Source organism: Colossoma macropomum, unplaced genomic scaffold (genome assembly GCF_904425465.1).
Source record: "Colossoma macropomum unplaced genomic scaffold, Colossoma_macropomum, whole genome shotgun sequence".
NCBI classification, from domain to species: Eukaryota; Metazoa; Chordata; class Actinopteri; order Characiformes; family Serrasalmidae; genus Colossoma; species Colossoma macropomum.
The window spans coordinates 11408037-11430060 of NW_023494804.1; the positions used below are offsets into that span (position 1 = coordinate 11408037).

Sequence of the window (22024 nt, forward strand, 5' to 3'; positions counted from 1 at the left end):
CAAACCAATCAAATTAGTTTATTTTGACATAATAAGTCATTGTTACAAGATATAAGTCATTATTATTTTGAAGTAGTCATTGTTTCAACATAGGAAGTGAATATCTCGAGAAAATAAGCCTGTTTAAAAAACATTAGTATATTCTATGCTGGTTTAAGCTGGTCACTCAGCATGATCATGCTGGTTGACCGGGATAACGTACAGGATGGTAAGTCATTATTCTGGAAAATAATAAATAATTTTGAAATACTAAATCAATGTTTTGAGAAAATAAGATACTGGTCAACCAACATGACCGTGATGGGTGACCAGCTAAAACAGCACCAGATCAACATAAACCAGTTGAAGAACTGCCAGTTGAACATCACTGGTTTATATAGACTCTAAGCTAATATAAGATGGTAATTATTTTTTAATAATGGCCACATATTGATATAGAAAATTTTTCATGGCTACAAATGAATATATTAAGTCATGGCCTCCATAGATTAATTCATGGCCACAAGAAACTTAACTGTGACCATGAGTTAGGTTACTTTTGGCTATGAATTAATATATGGAGGCCATGAGTTAGGTTTCTTGTGGCCAAGAATTAATATTTTGAGGCCATGAGTTAAGTTTCTCATGGCCACAAAATAATATATTGAGGCCAAGGGTTGAGTTTCTTGTGGTCACTAATTAATACATTGAGGCCATGAGTTAAGTGTCTTTTGGCCATGAATTAATATATTGAAGCCATGAGTTAGGTTTCTTGTGGCCACGAATTAACATATTGAGGCCATGGGGCCATATGGCCACAGCTTACTAAAAATAATCACCATGTCACCTTAGGGGTTCTGCCTCTAACAAACTTGCTTTAACTGGTTTATACCTCATATTTGCTTTATAAATGGATGTATTCTGCCTTCACTACAGTGGGCTGAGGTAAAAAGCTAACTGGCTAACAGGCTAATGCTACAATAATAAAAAGCAGATTTCAAGTTTAAGCCTTTAAAGAAAGAGTTACTTAAAACCGAAACATACAAATGAATGAATGAATGAATGAATGAATGTCTGTTTTTAAACTAGAGCTGACATCAAAATCCAATATAGCGCAGAGCTAAAGCCCAATAGCTTGACGCTAACAGTAACATGGCGAAATATGAGGAGCACCCAGCTCTCAGTTAAAGAGCTGAAATGAAAAGACTTTATTAATGTAAGTAATTCGGTATAAATGGACTCCTCTGACTAAAGTGTTTCTCTCACGTAAAGATGATATTTTTATTTATTCTCACTTTTCTATGATGTTAGGAATATTGTCTGTTGACACTCCCTGGAAAGTTCCCTGGAAGTTCTGTCCATAAGTCACTCAAAGTATCATGGGGCACAGGAATAAGATGGATATGGAGTGTTAACACAAATACAAAGTAAAATGTTACCTTCAAACTATAGACTATCATAATCCTTTAAGCTGTTAAATCATTTTGGGGTTAAATCATTCTGGTCAACATAATTCACAACACAATTCTAAGTTTCTTGTGAGAAACAATGGAATTAAACAGGATCACTAAAATTAAACAGGATCACTAAACTTAGTAGGAACAAAACTTTCCACAGAAATCTAAATCAACACAGAATTATTTGTGTTCCAGTAACAAAAATGGATGTGATGTCGAAGATTGTTTATCTGGAAAGAGGATGTGCAGACGGGAATTAAACAAAGATCAATTCTAAGTAATATCCTCTGCTGAAAACCGACAAGCGGTCCAAAAATGTCTATTTCTGAGAATGGAGTCACAAAACCCATAGCCAAAGAAATATATCCACATACTGTACTGTTCAAAAGTTTAAAATCATTGTTTTCATTCATATAAAACCAATTTTGTTGGAAAAAAACATATATATATATATATATATATATACATACAGATATATATATATATATATATATATATATATATATATATATACAGATATAGATATATTAGATATAGATATACAAAAATGATTCTAATATGAAGCTAGTACTCCAGAACTCTACAGATTTCCACTAATTCGAAGGACCCTTTAAAAAATCAAGACATTTGAGATGTGTTCAGAATGATAAACAGAGCTGTAAATGATTCCACATAACATTGGGAATGAAGCTATAATACAATTAACACTCAGAATGCCTTATATTTGAAAAGTTGTGTGCAGATAACTTATCAAGAAATGACTATAAATAGATCATTCTAGTATGTGTTTATCATATAAGAACCACTTAATGTTCCCATAAAAAATATTTGGGAAATATTGAATAAAACATCTCAAAATACCAAAATAAAGCTTATTTGTACATATTTGTATAAAATAATTATCTAAACAAAGTATTTCAGTCTATACTGTATATGATACAACATTTATTATTATGACTTCAAAAAAGATACAATACAGTCCTGTGCAAAAGTTTTGGCACCTCTTTCTTTTTTTCCCTCTCCTAATGTTTGTGTGGTTTATGTACCAAAAATTCATTTTACACGACCATTTTCCAACCTCTGTTTATCAATTAGAATTAAACATGCTGTTTTTGTTACTGTGCCTTTAAGACTGATATATGTAAATAAGATCTGTTCTGATTGGCTGCCTTGTATTGCACTTCTTTCAAAAAGCAGACCAGCTTGAAACATTACTTATAACTTAAGTGTGAATGACAAGATCTAAGGCCAGCCTGAATAGGTGGATATGTGTAAATGCGCTGTTTTTCATGATTTCAGGGAAACAGTGAATTTAAAAGATGCTGTTGTTGTAGCTTGTTATCTATATATGGACTGAGGAGTGAACAATATGTTTTAAAACTTGAACAATGTTTATATACTACACCAACCGGCCACTTCATTCGGTACACTTACACTCATTGTCTATTTTATCAGATCCCCTTTACCATTTAGCTGCACTTTGTAGTTCTACAGTTACAGACTGTCCCATCTGCGCAGCACACTCTTTTACCCCGTTCTCAGACACAGCAGTGCTGCTGGTGTTTTAAACACAGTGTCCACTTACAGTCCACTCTATTAGACACTCCTACCTTGTTGGTCCACCTTGAAGATGTAAAGTCAGAGACGATAGCTCATCTGCTGCTGCACAGTTTGTGTTAGTCATCCTCTAGTCCTTCTTCAGTGGTCACAGGACGCAGTTGGCTGGATATTTTTGGTAGGTGAACTATTCTTAGTCCAGCAGTGACACTGAGGTGTTTAAAACTCCAGCAGCACTGCTGTGTCAGATCCACTTGTACCAGCACAACACACAGTAACACGCCACCACCACGTCAGTGTCACTGCAGTGCTGGGAATGACACCCACCCACCCACACACACACACACACACACACACACACACACACTTATACTATACATGCAAAGATATAAAATGTATATATATTTAGTATTTTATGCCCTTGATTATCATGCCAAGAAAAGAACTTACATGTCAAGCGATTTATTATGGAAAAAAGAGTGTGTTGACTTCATTTGATTGAAATGCGTAAATCAGGGGTCGCCGATCCCAGAGACCAGTGTCCAGCACAGTCCGGTGACCGATTCAACTTATATATTAATTGCCAGGTTTAGTCGGTGTGAATTACCAAGCTGTGCTTCAGCACTAGAGCTGATGACCCCTGATGTACATAATCTCCAAATGAGTACAATTTATTACATCAACAGAATGATAGCAAAAGGCAGGTGAACTAAAGGCAAAGCTGTGTTGATGCATCATATTTTAGTCATGCAGAAGTGATGTACACATTTCAGTCAAGTAACAAAATAAGCAAAAAATAAATTCTACAAAGTTGCCATAGTAGTTAGTTCACTCTGGACACAACTGTCAGTGCAATTTTGTCCCATATGATACATTACAGCTTTTCCTAACTCCACCTGTTTTAATATATTCCTGCTTTAAGACTCCAAATGCAGCTCATGAAGGACTTGATGGACTTGATGATGCAGCTCAAGCAGAGAAAGAGAGCTAAACCGGACTTTAGGACTGGAGTTTGGAAACTAGTATAGTCAGAATGAAAAGCGCAATGTTTTTCTAACACTGCCATCCAGTGGTTGTGCATCCAATTGGCCTGACTGCATGTCTTTGAACTGTGGGAGGAGGCCCACACAGACACGGGGAGAACATGCAAACTCCAGAAGGGACCCTGGCCTCCCAGCCGGGGAACTGAACCCAGGCCCTTCACGCAAAAATTGCAGTCAGAATTTTCCTCTCCTTGACATCTAGGTATAGTGCTGTGACAAAGTATTTACCCCTTCTTGATTTTCTCTATTATTGCATATATGTCACAGTGATCTTTAAACAAAATGTAATATTAGACAAAGTGAACCTTATTAAACACAAAAGACATTTTAAAATGATTGTTCAAAGGAGCAAAGTTCTCCAACATGCAAAAAAGAATTACCACCTTAAAATGAATAACTTGTCAAATTAACTGCTACCCATATTTCCTATCACTTGCTATCATAATTTCACATTGTTTTGAGGCCAGTGTTGGGCTCATTTAAAGTATGAACTGCTCATTTGGGGCTCTGCCTAGACTTTGACTAGGCCCCTCCAAAAGATTCATTTTGTTTCTTCTCAGCCAGTGAGATGTGGATTTGCTTTTCAGTTTTAGATCACTGTCTTGCTGCATAACTCAATTATGTTTCAGCTTCTGCTCATGGACAGATGAACAGGCACTCTCCTTAAGAATTCTCTGATACAGAACAGAATTCATGGTTCCCTCAAAAATAGGTTGGCCAGGTTCTGAGACAGCAAAACGTCCTGCTCCACTACCACCACTGTACTTGTGAAACACAGTATTTGCTTCCTGTCAGAAATAAACAGACCTATTTCGTTCGCTACACTCTCACAATAAAAACATTAAATCATTACAAACTGTCACTGGGGCAGTACCACTCTTGTCATTGGGGTGGTACCCTCAAGTGTACATCCCAGTACCTTTAGAAATGTTCTCAGTTGTACTCCACACACCCGTCTCGTCTCCAGGCCTTTCATTTTATGTTCTGTTTTAAAACATTAGTTATGAGGGTACAAATACGTACTTTACACCTGGAAAAACTTGTTTAAGGTTCACAGTTGGACCTTAAAACCCCTGTTGTGCCTTTGAGGGAACATTTATATTGTTTGTACCTTGATGAATGAAAAATGTACCTGCACAGAAACTTTATTTCTAACAGTGTAGAGACTTGTCTGTCCATATATCTTTATCCCAAAAGGCTTAAGGTTTCTCCCAAGTGCTTGCAAATGTGAGGTGAGAACTGATGTTTCTTGCTACTTTTCCATACATGCTGCTTTTGCCCAGTCCCATTCTTACTGCAGAGTCATGAACACTGACCTTAGCTGAGTCTAGAGACCTGCAGTTCCTTGGACGTTCTCCAAGGAACATTTGGTGACTTCTTGGACGATCTGCCACTGTGCACTTAGGGGAATTCTGGCAGGCTGGCCACTCCTGGGAAGATTCACCAAGGTTCCTATGGTTCTAAAGTTGTAGACAATGTCCCTCACTGTGGTTCTGTGATACCATTATAACCTGAGAAATAGATTTGTAACCCTTTCCAGACTGACATATTTCTACAGCTTTTTTCATCTCTCCTGGTGTGCCTGTAAGTGCCTGAAGTGATTTGTCGGTGGCGCTTAACATTTCCACTTTTGACATATTTCATAGAATCTGAACAGATGAGACACATCAATTCTGAGATTGACCAGAGGGAAAAAAGCACAGTCTTCTGTTCATTTGTTTTAAATGCTGTTTTCGTCATGAACTTTCCTTTTTTAACAAGCTATGTTGTCGCTTCACTGCTCAGACCAGAGACAGTAAATAAAATAAAAAGAAAATATGATATGATCTCTAGCCGGTAGCTAGTCTCTGTTCCACTGAGCTGCCTTTGGCTAAATTGTTTACATAAATGCACTGGATTGGATAAATTGTAATACCAATCTGCTACAAAAGCAGTGCTGGTTCATATCCATGTAGGTTGCTAACAAGTGCTATCGAGGGCTCAATTTTGGTCTGCTGAAATATTCTGCTCTAAGCCTTCTGCAAGTCTTAGATACGTCACTCACTGTGAATACAAGTGGTAGTCCAACCAATAGGCTTTACGCTGATTTGTTAGAAACAGAAAACAGCAGAAGTAGCTCTACGCCAGGACTCTTTACTGAGTCACCGTCAAACTGCTACATATGAGGCAAAATACATCTTAATGTCAATCACAAGCTTCAAGCTTATCTCACCACCGTTAACTTACCACTAACATACCACTAATCACAAATCACATGGGGTGCTAATAGAAATGAACATTCTCATAGACGTGGGTTTAGTGTTTTGACACTTATGGACCGACGTGATATCCAAGCTCTAATTGTCATGGTTTGGAAATGGAATTTACAAGAAGGCAGACTCTCCTTGGAACTTTATATATATTCTCATATTATAATTGTAATTACATTATATTACTACTTGTCATTGGTCATTCAGTACTTACCAAGTCCAAGTACTAACTGTGGTTTAAAGTTTCTGTCAGCTCTCAGCCTACACTCTTAAGAAATATAGTGCTTCAAGGGTTCTTTAGTGAAGAAAATGTTTCTTAATAGAACCATGAACACTCAAAGAATCCTTTGCATGATTAAAGCATTCTTTGCATCATGAGAGTGTTCTTCAGATTGATGCAGAATGTGCTGTAAATGGTTCTATATAGAAGCCAAAAGGGTTGTTCTATTTTTATAGTGTCAAGCTTGAAACAGTAGAGGAACCCTTCTGAGTGCTATATAGAACCCTTTCCAAAAAGGTTCTATACAGAACTGTCTACAGCACATTCATGGACATTTTCTATCAATCCGAAGGACACTTTCATGATGCAAAGAATCCTTTAATCATACAGTGGGTTCTTTGAGTGTTCATTGTTCTATATAGAACCATTTTCTTTACTTGAAGCACCAACTTTATATGAGTATTTTTAAACATTTTTTATTTTGCCCACATTCACAACCTTTTGAAGCTGTAAGGATTAAATGTAAGTGTTTTCAGTGTACAATATTTCAAAAATTCTAAAAACATACATATTTGAAATAATACACAGTTTACACCTCAATTTTGTCCTTGTTTTTATTTACCATAGAACAAGTGATAAAAAAATTAAATCCATCAAAAATAATTCAAGTATAGCTATAGAAAGGGTGTTTGAGAATGGAGGGACACAGTCAGGCACAGAAAGGAACACCACAGAACATGAAATCCATCTTTATATAATACTGACATAATATGTACTGACAGATTACGTACATCACCAAGATTTTGAACCCAATGCAATCATACCATAAACCCACTGAAAGGCTGCAGCATTCTGTATTCATAGAGTGATTGCTCAACAATCTATTGCTGAACTTTTCACAAACAGCTTCTAGATGTTTGCCACAGTTTTCTGTTTTCTCACTCTTTATTTACATAGTCTGGTATGCTACTGATTCTTCATTCAGATTGGTTAAAATCCTACTCCACTGTTACGCCGATGAAATAAGAATAAATGACAATAAATAGGACAAATGGTTTTACACAGAAGGTGCCATCACAGAGAACGTAGGCAGTATTGTACGATTGGAATACATGATGCTGGCTTTTAGTAACCCTTTAAAACAGCGCCCAGCTGCTTTTGTATGATACTCTTGAAGATAATACTGTATATGGATAAGTTTGATTCATGTTATACTTCAGGTTCATAACACCGCGGGCTGTCCAGTGAAATCTTGGGTTATTTCTTCATAACTTCATATAGTTGAGCTCGTACATATGGTATATACATAAATATGTCCTGTTGTCACAACACCATAAACAACTATGTTACACAACTGTTCACAAGACACCTCAAAAAAAGAGATCTATACAACGTACCATCACAGTTCTAATTCTAATGACTTGCTATCAAAACTTTCAGGCCTATTCACACCACATACAGCTCAGTGGCAAAGAACAGACGTCTACATCGTCCAGAGAATGACTGACAGTGTAGCATGTTACAAATACTGACAAGGTAAACAAGGTAAAACATCACAATTGAGGTATTTGTCACTTCAAATCACTGTTTCAGAAATACCTAAGTTCGTATACATATACATAAGGAGTATATTCACTACTCTAGACCCTGTTTACACCTGGTCGCTTCATGCGTCTTGAGAATCGGGATTATGTCTGGACAGAGATTATCCACATAAAAATGCAGGCGTAGATTCACCCAAAGGGCATTTTAAACAGATTTAAATCTGATCACTTAAACCACTTCAGGTCTCACTCTTTTAGCTCTACACAAGTGTAAATACATATGTTTCTCCAAGTGACATTCAACAACCAGAACCCCTCCCAATACTGTGACGCTATCTCCCTCTATTGTTCTGCATATATGGCCCCCAAACATGCCCACTGGACTGTTGTCACTAAGCAGAGGCATCACTGCTCCTTGTGTTCAGTTCTTGTCATGAGTTTAATTCAGTAGCATTCAGCAGTTCATGCTAGTTAAAATAAAGCAGCACTTTGTTTAATCTTTACTTCACCATGTAATTATTCACTGTCTTGCTACATTACGTTTTAACTAGGGCTGAAATAACTATTCAACATTAGCGATGTTATCCACTGCGACCCAGAAGGATAAGTGGTTTAGATGACGTGTTTGTGTGTAGCGATATTATCAACAATTTAAAACGTCTTCGACAAATATTTTTACTGTCGATTTTTCGTTTACATTTTCAAAGATGTTCAACCAAGAGTGCGTTAATGTCTTAACCTGAAGATGGCAGTGGTCTATCCCAGTGGTCATTGGGCAAAGGGCAGGAAACACACGTCGCCAGTCCACTGCAGGGCAGACACACATTCAAATCTAGGGGCAATTTAGCGTGTCCAACTGGCCTGACTGCATGTCTTTGGACTGTGGGAGGAAACCGTAGTACCCGGAGGAAACCCACGCAGACACGGGGAGAACATGCAAACTCCACACAGAAAGGACCCTGGTCGCCTGCCAAGGGAATCGAACCTGAACCCTTCGTACTGTGAGGCAACAGGCAGATCAGCGAAAGAAAAATAATAATTATGCCTGGAAGTTAAAAAAGAAGTCTGGGAGCATTTTCTTAAAATGAAGCAGCAAAGGTAAAGTAGTGGAATACAACACATGATAGTCTGACTTCCACTGACTTTCCACAGAAGCAAAACGTTACCATCGCTCAGAAAAAAAGGGTGTAGATTTTAAGCAGCAGAATAGTGAGTAAATGGATCCTCTAAGTTAGCTTCTTACAGGTGCCAGAATGTAACTGCTGCATCACTAAAGGTGGAATGGAAAATTTGAGTACTGACACGACTGAGTAGTCAAGGAACCTCTCTATGGGAAAAATGAATGGAGTTTTTGAAAAATGCCTCTGTCGCAAATGTTCAAATGTCGATAACATTTTTCTTTTGAGTGCAACCGCATCCTCTGAATTATGAGGTCATTAAAGAGTCGTAATATGAATATTGCTAAATCAAAGTAAATGCTACTGCGCACCGAACTGATGTCATTAGACTGGCAGCCTCCTTAAAAACATACAAAAACTTTGCAGCATACTTTGCCAGTGTGCTAGCCCTACAAGCTGACCTGCACTCAGGCTACACTGCTCAACATGACCAGACTGAAAGTGGTTTTCAACACTTTTAATACTCTTCTGGTCATCCTGACAAACCACAAAGTAATATGTCATTAGCACAGTGTAGTAACGCAATTACTAGTCGATTTATTTGTGCAAATTAATTGACTAATAATGGATTAACCCCCCTAAAAATCCCAGGCTTACTTTGTACTAAGGCTTATTTTTCAGTAACTACAGCAGGCATATCAAGCTGGGCCAAAGTGCTGCAGAGTTTAGCGCTGACCCTCCTCTAACACTCTGAATACGATTTGTTACAATCAGATTTAAATCTGCCTAACAGTACATGGGTTTGACTACCAAGTGTAACTATATGTGGTTAAAGGCTCAGCCAAGTTACACTCCAGATACACGTCACATGAACCAACCAGGTGTAAACAGGGTCTATGAAATCTGTTTCTCTCTAAGATGGTAAAGAGTGCAGAGAAACTATTCATAAGACACAAATTGGTGTGCAGTAGAGTTCAACTTATTGACATACAGGGTTTTTGTGGTCCCAGCTCCTAAAGTTGTAATACAAATTCAAGTCCAAGCTATTAAATAATACATTTATTTCATATTTAAGATTTCTTTTTTTGTTTTGGTGACTTTAAGAAATAAACAAATACTAAACAAGTAAAACTTGTAGTAGCCTGATAATTAGCATTACATTGAATACTTAACAGTAGGACAAATCTAACTGTAAACCAATTACACATAAAATATTATAAAATTCTTTGTTAATCACATTTCCTGGTGATTTCAAGAGCAAACTGAACGTAGTAACTGATACTTCATTGCTTTATAGCAAGAAGTGTTAGATACGGAGTGTTGCTGCAGATCTGTGTCATATTGCATGCACCCAGTACAAAAGGGTGCCACATTACTGCTACATTAAGAGCTGCAAGACACCAAGATAGTTGCATAAATGATGTTTATATCATGTCGTTACATCATGTCATAATTCAATGTATCTTAAAGGAATACGGCAGCGTTTTTCAACCTAATCTCAAGCTGCTGCATCTGTATTGTACCATCAAATTCCATGGACAATACTTTCAACATGTTCCGCTGTATTTAGTAAATGAACAGGTAACCTGTTAACTCTAAAGCCATTGGAAGCACTTCCTGAATTCCTTGAATAAACATTTGAAATATGTAACTGTATGTAATGAATTCAAAACTACTACCCTGACACACATTATGTTAACAATACAGGTCTTAGGATGAGATAGACATGAGAATGGGACCCCTAACAACTGTGCAAGACCTGGTAGACCACCAAGACCATCTCCTTCAGATAGACAGTACTTCAAGCTTTCATCTTGAGAAAATCAAGCTCCACTCTTGCTTCATACATGAACAAACGAACAGGTGTTTCTGTCCATCCTTCTACCGTTAGAAGACAACTCAAATACAACGATACACTAACACATCGCTTAAGTTTTGTGGTTTATTTTTGACTGAAAATGCTGAAGCCAACATCCACGTGATGATTTTTCGACTCTGACTATTTGAGGTAATTTAGGGAGATTACAGAGATCCTTGATGCCGTACGAATGGGCCTGTCAAATCACACACAAATTACGTTTCCGGCTCTCCTCTGGTAAAACTAGGCTTAAGACTGAACTTTGGAGGTGTTAAAAAATATCCCTGCAGATTTCTTTGAACAACTGAAAACAGGCCTCCAAAAGGAATGGAAGCTGTTCTCAAGACAAATTGTTTGCATTATATTTAGCTGTTGAGGCTTTTGTGTAATTTTACATTATTTATATGTTTTCTGCTTTTTTCCTGCCTCTGAAAAATGAATAAGTTGTATTTGTACTGATGACTTTTGACTGGAGAATTCATGAAAGTGTCAAAAAACAACTGATGGAATTCAGAAACTGCCTACCGGCTTCTGTTATAGGTATGTTAAGACTTAACTGGTTTCTGTTCTTTTATCAGTGAAAGGAAACACATCAAAATGTTTGTCCATGCCTGTCAGTCATAGGTTATTGATGCAGTAGATACAGATTTGGTTAAAGTGCTGGAGAATTCCTTTAACTTTGCTGGTCATAAAATAAAGGTGCAATTTTTAAAAGCTGAATAAGCAGCTTATAGTCAGTATCCTTAAGCGCTATAATCTTTTGTAAGATATAGAGAAGTTACGTCCATCCAGTGTGGTGGTTCCACACTTGTTTACTCTTTAATACTTTGTATATCTTTGGATATTATGACAGTTCAAACCTTCCAGCATGTTACTTTGATAATGAGACAATTCAGAGCCTTTTCAAATACACTGCTATAGCATTAAGACTGCTTGACCCGCACAGGACAGCTGTCACTCTATTTTGCTTTGGGGGCTCCTTTGTGGCTGTCACTCAAAGAAAAATAAAAATGAACTGACAAGTAGTGCTCAGTGACGTGGTCGTTTGAGCGGAGGGTGAAAGGTTAGTACTGGATAAGGCTGTATGCACACCTCAGGAGGTCTTAATGTAGTAAGGCATTTCTACTGATCACAGGACAACAGTGGGAATGACTGTACTGTACGTATTACACTCGTACCATTGTTATAAATCACACGCTGGCCAAGGCAATGGTTTCGGAGTGGAAGTTCAAACTTTACCAGTGGTTTTATGTTGCGTTTCGGCTGGCGCGGAGAATACTATCCAGGCCACTGAGCTGTCGGAGGAAGCCACGGTTGGGGATGACTCCACGGTGGTCTTTGACAGTCTTTATGGCCTCTACTAAAGTCATGTTCTGTCGAATCATAAGGTAGGCCAGCACCAGAGTGGCTGAGCGACTCACCCCCACTGCACAGTGCACCAACACCGTTCCTGCAAAGCAAGCACCAAACAGACACAATATAAACAGAACAACACTGCATTAGATATTAGCTATATCTAAGTATATATAAGTTAACCCTTAGGTTAAAAAATATATATTATAAAAGTAAAAAAAAAACGATTTATCTGGTCAGCAAGCATTTATTGCACAGATGCTAATATTTCAATAAATACAAATAATATTACTACAATTAGTAGTGATTTTACACGTCAGTGGCTGTTTTTACATGCAAAGGTTTTTGTCAATCCGATTGAATATGTTCCAATTATAGTTTAAGACTGAGGTGTATATGCTCACTCTACTCAACAATCTGATGGAAATTTCCATTTAGATTCACACAGTTCAAGTCATCTGATCCGAAATTACGCGCATGCGTAGAGTACCACTTAGTGTAGACGTTACCAAGACAACGAGCATCATGTGACTCCAGTCAGAGTGAGACGAGCAGCAGTGAGCAGTGCTTGTGTTTTTAATTGCTTTAGAATTATGACAGACTCACTTCACATTTGCTTATTAAAGAAGGGCGAGAGGAAGACGTCATGTTCTGAGACACATAAGCTGGACGCTTATAAAGTTTCGCTATGATTTGAACACACATGCACACGCAGAACGTACTTAAACTTTCCAAGTAGGAATGTAATTAGATACAGCCATATACATGGCTATTATTCTTCTATTTAATGGATTATTTACAGGATCACCCACCTCGTTCAATTGGATAGAAATTGCATTTCGAATGGCTTCAATCGGACTAGTCTATTTCCAATTGAGGTGTATACATTTACGTATTCTATTCCGATTAAGCTATTAGTCGGATTATTAACAGATTATTAGGCTGCATGTAAATGTGGCTAGTGTGTTCATTTAACCTTTTCCAAACCTCTTCTTGAGGAAGCCCAGTGATGTAGTTCAGTGGAAGATAGTTATCATCCAAAACCTGGTTTGGAAATCAATGCTACATTAAATCAGGTGTACTGGTGACTAAATTTAAGAAATCCATAGGATGGCTGGAAGTATCAGGCAGAAATCTGGAACCACTGTGGTTTAGTTCTTCGAACTAGGTGACAAGATATCAAATACATGTTGGAAAGCGAGAAATTCTTGTTTAACTGTATATGGTTAATTTTTCTATTATCTAGTTAAATGCTTATAATTATTTTGCTTATTTGCTAAAAATTTGCACAATACTGTATATGAAGAACCATATGGTTGTATAGCTTTAAAATATTTTGGGTGGTCTGTTTTTTCTTGATGGTTCTCTTATCTTTATTATTTTATGTTATGTATGTGCCAGCCTGCCACCAATTACCCTTTGGGGATAGTCTGGGGATGTTTAAAGTTCCCTTGAATTCAATTATTAGTCTAGAGTCAGGTGCTACTGAGCAGCCGTATTGGCCACAACATTGGGAGATTGTGAGTTCTTTTCCCAGTGACGCCACAGCCTCCCATGGTGGACAGGATGATCCTTCATCCTTTTTTGGTAAAAATTATAAAAAACAAAAAAAGTGTCATTGCTGTTGTTATGCTATTGAATGTATTGTTGCAATCATGTAATTACACAATTGAATGTATAGTTACAAAAATTAAAGGCTGGTTTCCTAGACTAGACAGCATTTTAAATGGAGATTTTACTCTAAAAGGTTAATACAGGCCATGACGAGGCTTACAGACACATACACACATACACACACATCATCTAAACCGCCTATCCTTCTGGGTCGCAGTGGGGTGCTGGAGCCTATCCCAGCTGTCATTGGGCGGAACTTACAGACCTTAAATGCATTTATATTTGATTTTGATTCAGATTATAGAGGGTCAAGTCTTATCTTCCAACTTTTGTTTTTTTTTTTCCATTTGTTTCAATGTCAAGAAATGGCAAAACATGGCAAGATGTAAAAATAACTTTTCTTTCCACAAAACAAGACTGTACACGATATAATACCTTTTAATCAAACTCAAATCCTATTAAAATATCTCTTCTTCTGCTTACAAACACAAATGTGGTATTGACTAGTTTAGAATCGAAACAATTAACATGAATGACTAACCTCCCATGCTGAGTGCTTTATGAATAAACTCTGCGGCGGGGTAGAAGTTGACACTCATGTCGAAGGATGGAGAATCGTGGGCCTCAATGCCGTGGTAGGTGATGTTCATGCCCTCATAGTACTCCGCCCCGCCTCGCCATTTGCTCTGAGCACAGTTGAGGATGTGCGTGATCCCGAGCTTTATAAGCTCCCGTCGGTCTGACGCAATGTCCCTGAAAGATTGTTTGTTTAAAACTAATTAATTTCTCAAAGAAAAACAGTGTATGCCCACAGATAACTATTACTTCTAGTTGTGATAAGCAGGTGGCTATAGGATCTTAATGTGTAACTATATTGTAGTAAGCCAAACACAATTTATTTAAATAATAATATAAGTAACAAAATTACTTGACGTTAAATTTAGTTAATCAAATAACTGATGTCTGTAAATGTGATTCAGAATTTTTCACAGTGGGAGTGATAGGAAACAGACGTCTAAAGCATTTAAGCTCCCCCACAGAATGTTTTTTGCCTGACGCCTGACACATTGTTTTACAATAGTTTTGAGGCTATGTTCTGGGATGTTGTGTGGTAAAATAATCCCTGAATAAAACTTTTTTTTTATCCCTATTGCACCATCGTCAGTAAGCTTCTCAATAAACTTTTTCAAATGAAAACGTTCTGAAGTACTGTTTACATCTCAATGATTTAATTATGCAGAATTTTTGAAAAATCAGTTGAATTCCCATTTAAGGACCATGTTGTACCTTTACGGGTACATTTACATCATACAGTCAGGAGCAAAAATCTATTTTGCAGTACTTCTTTTTCCTGACAATATAGTGTGATGAGGTTTTCTATATTTACACACTGGATTAATACCAACGGCACCAATTTGATTTTTTGTATTTTGATTGTGTATAATTTTCCTACTTTAATTCTGTTCAAATTAGGATTTTCTATTATGTTAAGTACAACATTGGCATTAATAGGTTAATATTACACTTACTTGCCATACTACAATGATGAAGAACAATGTAATTTCATTTGAAAATAAATAAGTAATTACTTATGTCCATTTCTCATCAAATCCAAACAGCTGGTATCACAAACATACTTTGGAACCAACCAGGTCTAAATATCTGAGGTAACTTCAAGGTAAATTCCACAATTTACACAATTCAAAGTCCTTGAGAGGCACACAGAGTCATTCATAGTGGTTTGATGTGAGATGGTTCATTTGCAGAGAAACTTACAGTCTCTGATTTCTTTACCATGGCAGTGATAGGAACCAGAGGTCGCCATGTCTACAACATAAATATAGCCATTTTATTTACTATCCTAAACCACCAGTGATCCCCACATGTCTTCTGAGTTTTATATGTAATGTTGATGATGACAAATTAATGGTCAATCTGAAAAAATACATTTCGCCTTAAAACCCCCCTCATGTTCCCCTCCACTATCAATGGATTAATATAAATGATTAAATTATGTTCTAAACCAAAACTTTATCATAAAACTACTGTGAAACAATGTCTCAGACACCAGGCAGCGTATTCATGGCCATTTCGTGTAATAACTTTCTGTGAGGGAGCTTCAAGAGGCGTTAAGCTCCTGAGACGTCTGGTTCCTATCAACACCACTGTAAACAATTCTGTGTAAGTTTCTCTAGAATGAAGCATTTCGCATCAAACCACTCTGAATGCCTTTGTTCACATCTGAACCACTTAATTATGCAGAAATTTTGAAACACCGAGTTCTACTTAAAGTGACACCATTTTAGCTTCATGCTATTGACCCGAAAAAGGTATTGGTAATATCCAAGTTAGCAGCTGCGAAGTACTCACTGGTCGCCAATGTAAAGCCTTGGCCACACCTCGTCCGCATGATTACAAGCTGTTTTTCCCGTGTAAAGAAGGCGCTCAAGTTCAGAAATGGTTAGAACAGGTGACCCTTTATCTGACTCCCTTCTGCTCGGAGACCTGGAGTTGCTTCGTGACCGTGAAAATCTGGACATAAACGCCATCTGTGGTGATTTTCAGTGGGGCTCTGTGAAATAAACAAACATAGGTTAGCAAAATAGCATAGAAAATTACTGAAGCCACTGAACAAACAGATAGAATAAAGAAACTAACTGAGCATTAGTGAAGGTTTATAGACTAAGCTTTAAACGTAGGCCTACACTTTGTGGTAAGAACGTAACAAAAAAGGCGGTAATTTTTTGAATAGATGAGAAATGTGGCCCACTAGCCAGGCCCGCCACACTGACTACACAGAGAGAAAACAAACTGCACCGTAGATGGAAGCTGCTGGAATGTGCGAGAGGAAACGTTACACGCATGTTCTTTTGGTAAAATAAAATGAAACATTTAATAAAAATTAACATTTCCACATCTGATTATTGAATATAATGTTTTAAAAATTAGGCATCACGTAGCTATCAGTAGAAATGGGATAGATTAGCTCCATCTCCATCGCTGTTCGTTCACTGTAAAGATATGCGAATTCCCGCCTACCTTCCATTCGCCTTTTTCAAAAATACACCACAAAATATAATTTACTCGTCCTTTCTTGTTCTGGTGATTCCCTGCGAAGAAATATTTCGGCATATTTCAGTGACTCATATTTTTCTGCCTAACTAGTGTCATTGCAGCCTGTAGAGAAGCAGGAGGAACGCCCACCAACTGAGGGCGGATTTAAAGGGGCATGTTGCTGGTTTACACCATTGACTGCATCTATCTATCTCTCTCTCTCTCTCTCTCTCTCTCTCTCTCTCTCTCTCTCTCTCTATATATATATATATATATATATATATAGAACCTTTTTAAAAAGGGTTCCATATAGCATCAAAAAGGGGTTTTCTATTGTTACAAGCTTGACATCATAACAAATGGTTCATTTGTTCATCACCACAGTGACGGTGATAGGAACCAGAGGTCACTATGTCTACAACATAAATATAGCCATTATATTTACTATCCAAAATCACCAGTGAACCTACATGAGTCTTCTGAGTTTTTATATGTAATGTTGAAGATGGTAAAATAATGGTCAATCTGAAAAAACGAGTTTTCTTTGGGGACTATGTTGCCTTAGAACACCCGTCATGTATTCTTCCACCCCAGCAAACACACAACATTGTAACAACGTTGTCTCATTTCTTACAACGTTGCTTCAACTTTGTCAAAAGGTGGTGCTGTTTACGTTTAGGTCTAAAGTTCTCACGATGTTGTCACAACCTCTTATTCGGTAACGTTGCCATAAGGCGTTATGACCTATCTGCAACTTAGCAAAATTCCACGGAGTTCCATGCACACTGTAATGGAACTTATGAGGATTCTAGAAGGTTGTGACAGCGTACTGACAGCGTAGTCACTAAGTTGTCACCATGTTGTCAGATAACACTATCACAACTTTCTGGGGAATTACATTTCAATGTTGCAACAACCAAAACAAAAGGTTGTCATAACATTGTCACAATGTAAATGCGTTTGCAGGTACCACAAATGGATTAAAATAAATTGATTAAAATACGTTTTTAATTAGGCCACGACTTTATCACATCAGACATCAGTATTTCAATTACAATTAATGTAATAACTGTCTGTAAGGGAGCTTTTAGAGTTGGACGTCTGGTTCCTATTACCACCACTGTGAACAATTCTGACTCTTGCAAGTTTCTCTAGAACAGAGAATTTCACACCAAACCACTCTGAATTACTTTGTTTACATCCTAAGCATTTGATTACGCCGAATTTTTAAAAACCGATAGAGTTCCCTTTAAAGTCCTATGCTAAAGCCCGTTCGTTTTGCAAAACTTGTGCTTGTGCCGCCCTCCTGTGGAAACTATTTATTTCTTTGTCCTTTCCATCACTAGCGGCCACTAGTGACAACAGCCTTCCACCTGTGTTCTCTCCAGATTGCGCACAAAACTGATCTGGACTTTTCTGAAGCGAAAGAGTGCAAAACAGTGTGTAAAAAGTGCGTTGCTTTGATCTGGAGCTCCGTTTTATTGCAGGTAAGAAACCTAAACACAGGCGCGCGCTCCATCTTTACCGCGCTGGTGCTGGCAGCTCGCCTGTTGTCATAGCAACGCGACTCGGGCTAGCTGGCTTTTCAGGGAGGCAGCCCGCTTGCAGTTTTCTCATGCCAGTGAGTGTCTTTAAACTGTAAATATTCATACGTAGAGCCATTTTAAGAAGCGTTATTTAGGCAAACATCAAACTTGGTCTCTTTGTCGATGATCGCCCAACTTACTGCGCCATATTAAGCTAAGCTAGGTAGCTTAAGCGGGTTCATTGGGTGTGAGAGGATGGAGCTTTGTGGTTCGCGCAGTTAGCATAGCCTGCTAGCGCCTCTGGCCTCGGCCTCACCCTTCAGTCTACAGCCCGTATGGGAAAAACTAAAGTAACGGAGCGCACCACAGGGATGGAGCCATAACATTCCTGCACTGGCGGGGTGGGGTGCTGCCTGTCAAAGGTAAGACATGTCCACTTCCATTAAAGTGCTAGTTAAATAGTGAAGCTAGCCGGCTATAGTTGGCGGATTCGTCCACTTCAAACGAGTTCAGCTCAACGCAACGGTATTAATTATTGTGTTGAGGTTGGTTACGTGGCTGGCTAGCCAGTTAGCTAGCATTACCGCTGAACTTGGCTACGCAAAAAGGCTTTAGGTTAATCATTGTCCTGTTCATATTTACTGCTAACGTTGAGATACACGTTTTGCAAACTCGAAAGCACAAAAATATTAACTGGCCAAGGTTAACTGCAGGGTGGGCAAAAAAGTGCTAGAGGAAAACAAATGTCTCGGTTATTTTGGTGTGGATAGCGAGATGCCTTAGCTCCTTGTCAAAACTATTAACCACAGGGATGATAATATGTGCTAATATACACAATACAGATTATTTATGAACTATTTATTTTAAATGTGTCATTAATATATGAGTATTGGTCTGTAAATAAAGAAATGGACCGGTCCTCTGTGTTATTATGATGGCACTCTTTTTTGTTTGTTTTACTTAACACCTTTAACGTTACATGGATTTGTTCTTGCGCACAGCTTTATTAACGTGTCTTAATGTTGCTACTGAATAACAACTTGGTAATTGCGTTTGAATGATCTCATTTGAGCATACAGTGTTCTTTGTTAAGTTTAAACAGCTGGTTAGCTCACGCAGTCTGCTGTGTAAGTGAATGTAACAACAGACAGTCTTGTTTCCCGCTCATACAGGGCTTTTATGTCATGTCCAAAAGTTTGGACAGTATGTGAAATGCTTTTAAAACAGAGAGCAGAGATTAGTAAAATTGGTTTGACCTGAATTAAATTGAAAATGTAATATTTTACCATATGAACTTTTGTATTTGTAAATATATGTTCATTCCAAATTTGATGCCTTCGTGTTCCAAAAAAGTTGGGACAGGAGCATATTTACCACTGTGTTACGTCACCTTTCCTTTGAAGAGCTTTTAAAATCTTGGGACACCAGTTGATCCAGTTTTAAAAGCGGAATCTTGTGTCATTTTTCTGTTACACGAGTTTAAGCGGCACAACCATGCGGAGCCTTTATTACAAATCACTGTTTTATTTACATTTCACATACTGTCCCAAATATTTTTGAATTGAGGTTTGTATATTGTTGTAAGAGACATGGGATACAATGCATGACATCCAAGGCTGAGACAGTCATAATAAGAAAAATGGTTAAGAAAAGTCCTCCTTGAATTACAGCAAAAGAGTAGATAAATAAAGGCAAGGTAAAGACAAGATAAATTCTTTATATGTTCCGTTATCCTCACTGCTGCTCTTTTCCCTCAAGGAATAATATCTCCCAAATGCTGGGAAAGGTCTAAAGTTCCCCATTCCCCTGCAAGACCAGCACATTTATATGCACAGGGCAGGGAAACATGAGTACGGGGAAGCCAAGTGGTCTCAAGCCACCCAGTAAGATTGGGAAGCCTACTGGTGTACCAACTAAGACCTCCCCTTCCTCAGGTGAGATTGTACACTCAAAATTTAGATATCTTTCTAAAGTAAGTAACTGACATGACACGTACTGACTGATGTTTAATTTTTTTATTTTTTTGTGTGTTTTTTGCAGCTACTCCCAAACCTATAACATCTCCAGGTGCTGGCACCCCTGCTGTTAATGACTCAGTAGCAGAATTCACTGTGGGCGAACGTGTGTGGGTGAACGGAAATAAGCCGGGCTATGTTCAGTTCATCGGTGTGACCCAGTTCGCGCCAGGACAGTGGGCAGGCATTGTTTTGGATGAGCCCATAGGGAAGAATGATGGCTCTGTGGCTGGAGTGCGGTACTTTCAGTGCGAAGACTTACGAGGTATCTTCACCCGTCCTTCTAAACTGTCCCGGGCTCCAGTCCCAGAGCGCGAGACCAATGGTGCACAGACCTTGCCAGCCCAGGTGTCCTCTGCTGTCACCGCTGCTGCTGACGGTCAAGCCTCCACTGCTAACCAAACCTCAACAAACCTGGCCACAGCGGCCAGTGGTTCTGTTGCTAACCTGTCCGAGACAGACTCGGCCAAGAAGGGAAAACGGGAGCTGAAGCTGGGGGACCGTGTGCTGGTGAGGAATTTCTTTTAGCCTTGACTTTGAAGATGGCTGACATTTGAAATTGTAATCAGAAAATATTATTACATCAACATTAAATCAAGAACACACACTGGTGCAAAATCAATACAAATCCACTTGCTTCAGTACCAGCTGTAGCATAGTCAGTAGTTGCATATTTTCAGTCAGTTAGCTAATGGTACATATATATATATATATATATATATATATATAGTTGCCATTTACTGAACGGACCAGAGAAGTACACAGACTTCACAAATATTCAAAGAAAGATATAAGCAAAGCGAAAAATTTAAAAAATGAAATAAAAACTTAGATAGAAAAAGAGACAAAATTAGTCAAAAGAGTGAACATGTGAATGTATACATATATATATAGTCTGAGGAAGCGTAAAATTGGCTACTATTTAGATTATGTTAAAGAATGACATGAACATGTGTACGGTTGTGCAAATATGCATTATTGCACGGAATCGTGTTATGGCCCACAGTAAGGGGGGGTTTACAAAGTTCTATTTAAAGTGCTGGGTGTCCACGGCAGTTAATGAGTGCCTCATCTCTGGGAAAAAAGCTCTTTTTTGAGCTCTGTCTAGTTGTGCTGGCTTTGAAAGCCCTGAATCTTCTACCAGAGAGAAGTCCAGTGTGAGAGGGGTTGGCTGCAATCTTGCCAGTTTCATGACTCTGCTGTTGTTTTTCCAAACAAATAGATTAAGTAACTTATTATGGGACAGCTTTTCCTTTGATTTCTTTTAATGAAGAAGTTCAAGTTTTATGTTTAAATTTGCAGACAACCGCATAGTCAGTATTTTTCCACTCAGCGTTGATGGCTTCAGACAGTTGAAAAATATTGCAGAGCTAGTTTGATGTGAGACCAAATATTCTTTATAGAGTTTCAGTCTGGACTCTGACCAGGCCAAAACTA

At 38.1% G+C, this 22024-nt stretch overlaps 2 protein-coding genes across 4 annotated transcripts in view; one reads left to right on the forward strand and one right to left on the reverse strand.

The window, feature by feature from the left end:
* Positions 1–9891: 9891 nt before the first annotated feature.
* On the reverse strand, positions 9892–17185 carry LOC118825026 (dual specificity protein phosphatase 26). Its single transcript, XM_036595527.1, has 4 exons — positions 17032–17185; positions 16363–16564; positions 14534–14745; positions 9892–12475 (listed from the first exon to the last, which is right to left on the reverse strand). Exons 2-4 carry the CDS (start codon positions 16539–16541, stop codon positions 12273–12275), a joined length of 594 nt encoding a protein of 197 aa, XP_036451420.1. The 5' UTR covers positions 16542–16564; positions 17032–17185; the 3' UTR covers positions 9892–12272.
* A 1212-nt stretch (positions 17186–18397) lies between these two features.
* The window catches only part of clip1b (CAP-GLY domain containing linker protein 1b), a 29880-nt gene continuing 26253 nt past the window's right edge, over positions 18398–22024 (forward strand). For 2 of the 3 annotated variants that reach the window (XM_036595272.1, XM_036595274.1), the window contains exons 1-3: positions 18618–18994; positions 20331–20506; positions 20613–21097. In XM_036595272.1, the coding sequence (XP_036451165.1) occupies positions 20419–20506; positions 20613–21097 (573 nt within the window). In that variant the 5' untranslated portion in view covers positions 18618–18994; positions 20331–20418. Of the gene's footprint in view, positions 18534–18617; positions 18995–20330; positions 20507–20612; positions 21098–22024 lie in introns of those variants that run through there. The other variant, XM_036595273.1, reaches the window with a different exon arrangement.

Bases quoted from the DNA above. Each gene is read 5' to 3' on its own strand.
- LOC118825026 (XM_036595527.1), bottom strand. From the start codon at position 16,541: ATGGCGTTTATGTCCAGATTTTCACGGTCACGAAGCAACTCCAGGTCT. The intron at 14,746-16,362 runs GTGAGTACTTCG...ACAATCTTTCAG, and splicing joins AGGCTTTACATTGGCGACCA to GGACATTGCGTCAGACCGAC. The intron at 12,476-14,533 runs GTTAGTCATTCA...CTTGCTTTGCAG, and splicing joins TAAAGCACTCAGCATGGGAG to GAACGGTGTTGGTGCACTGT.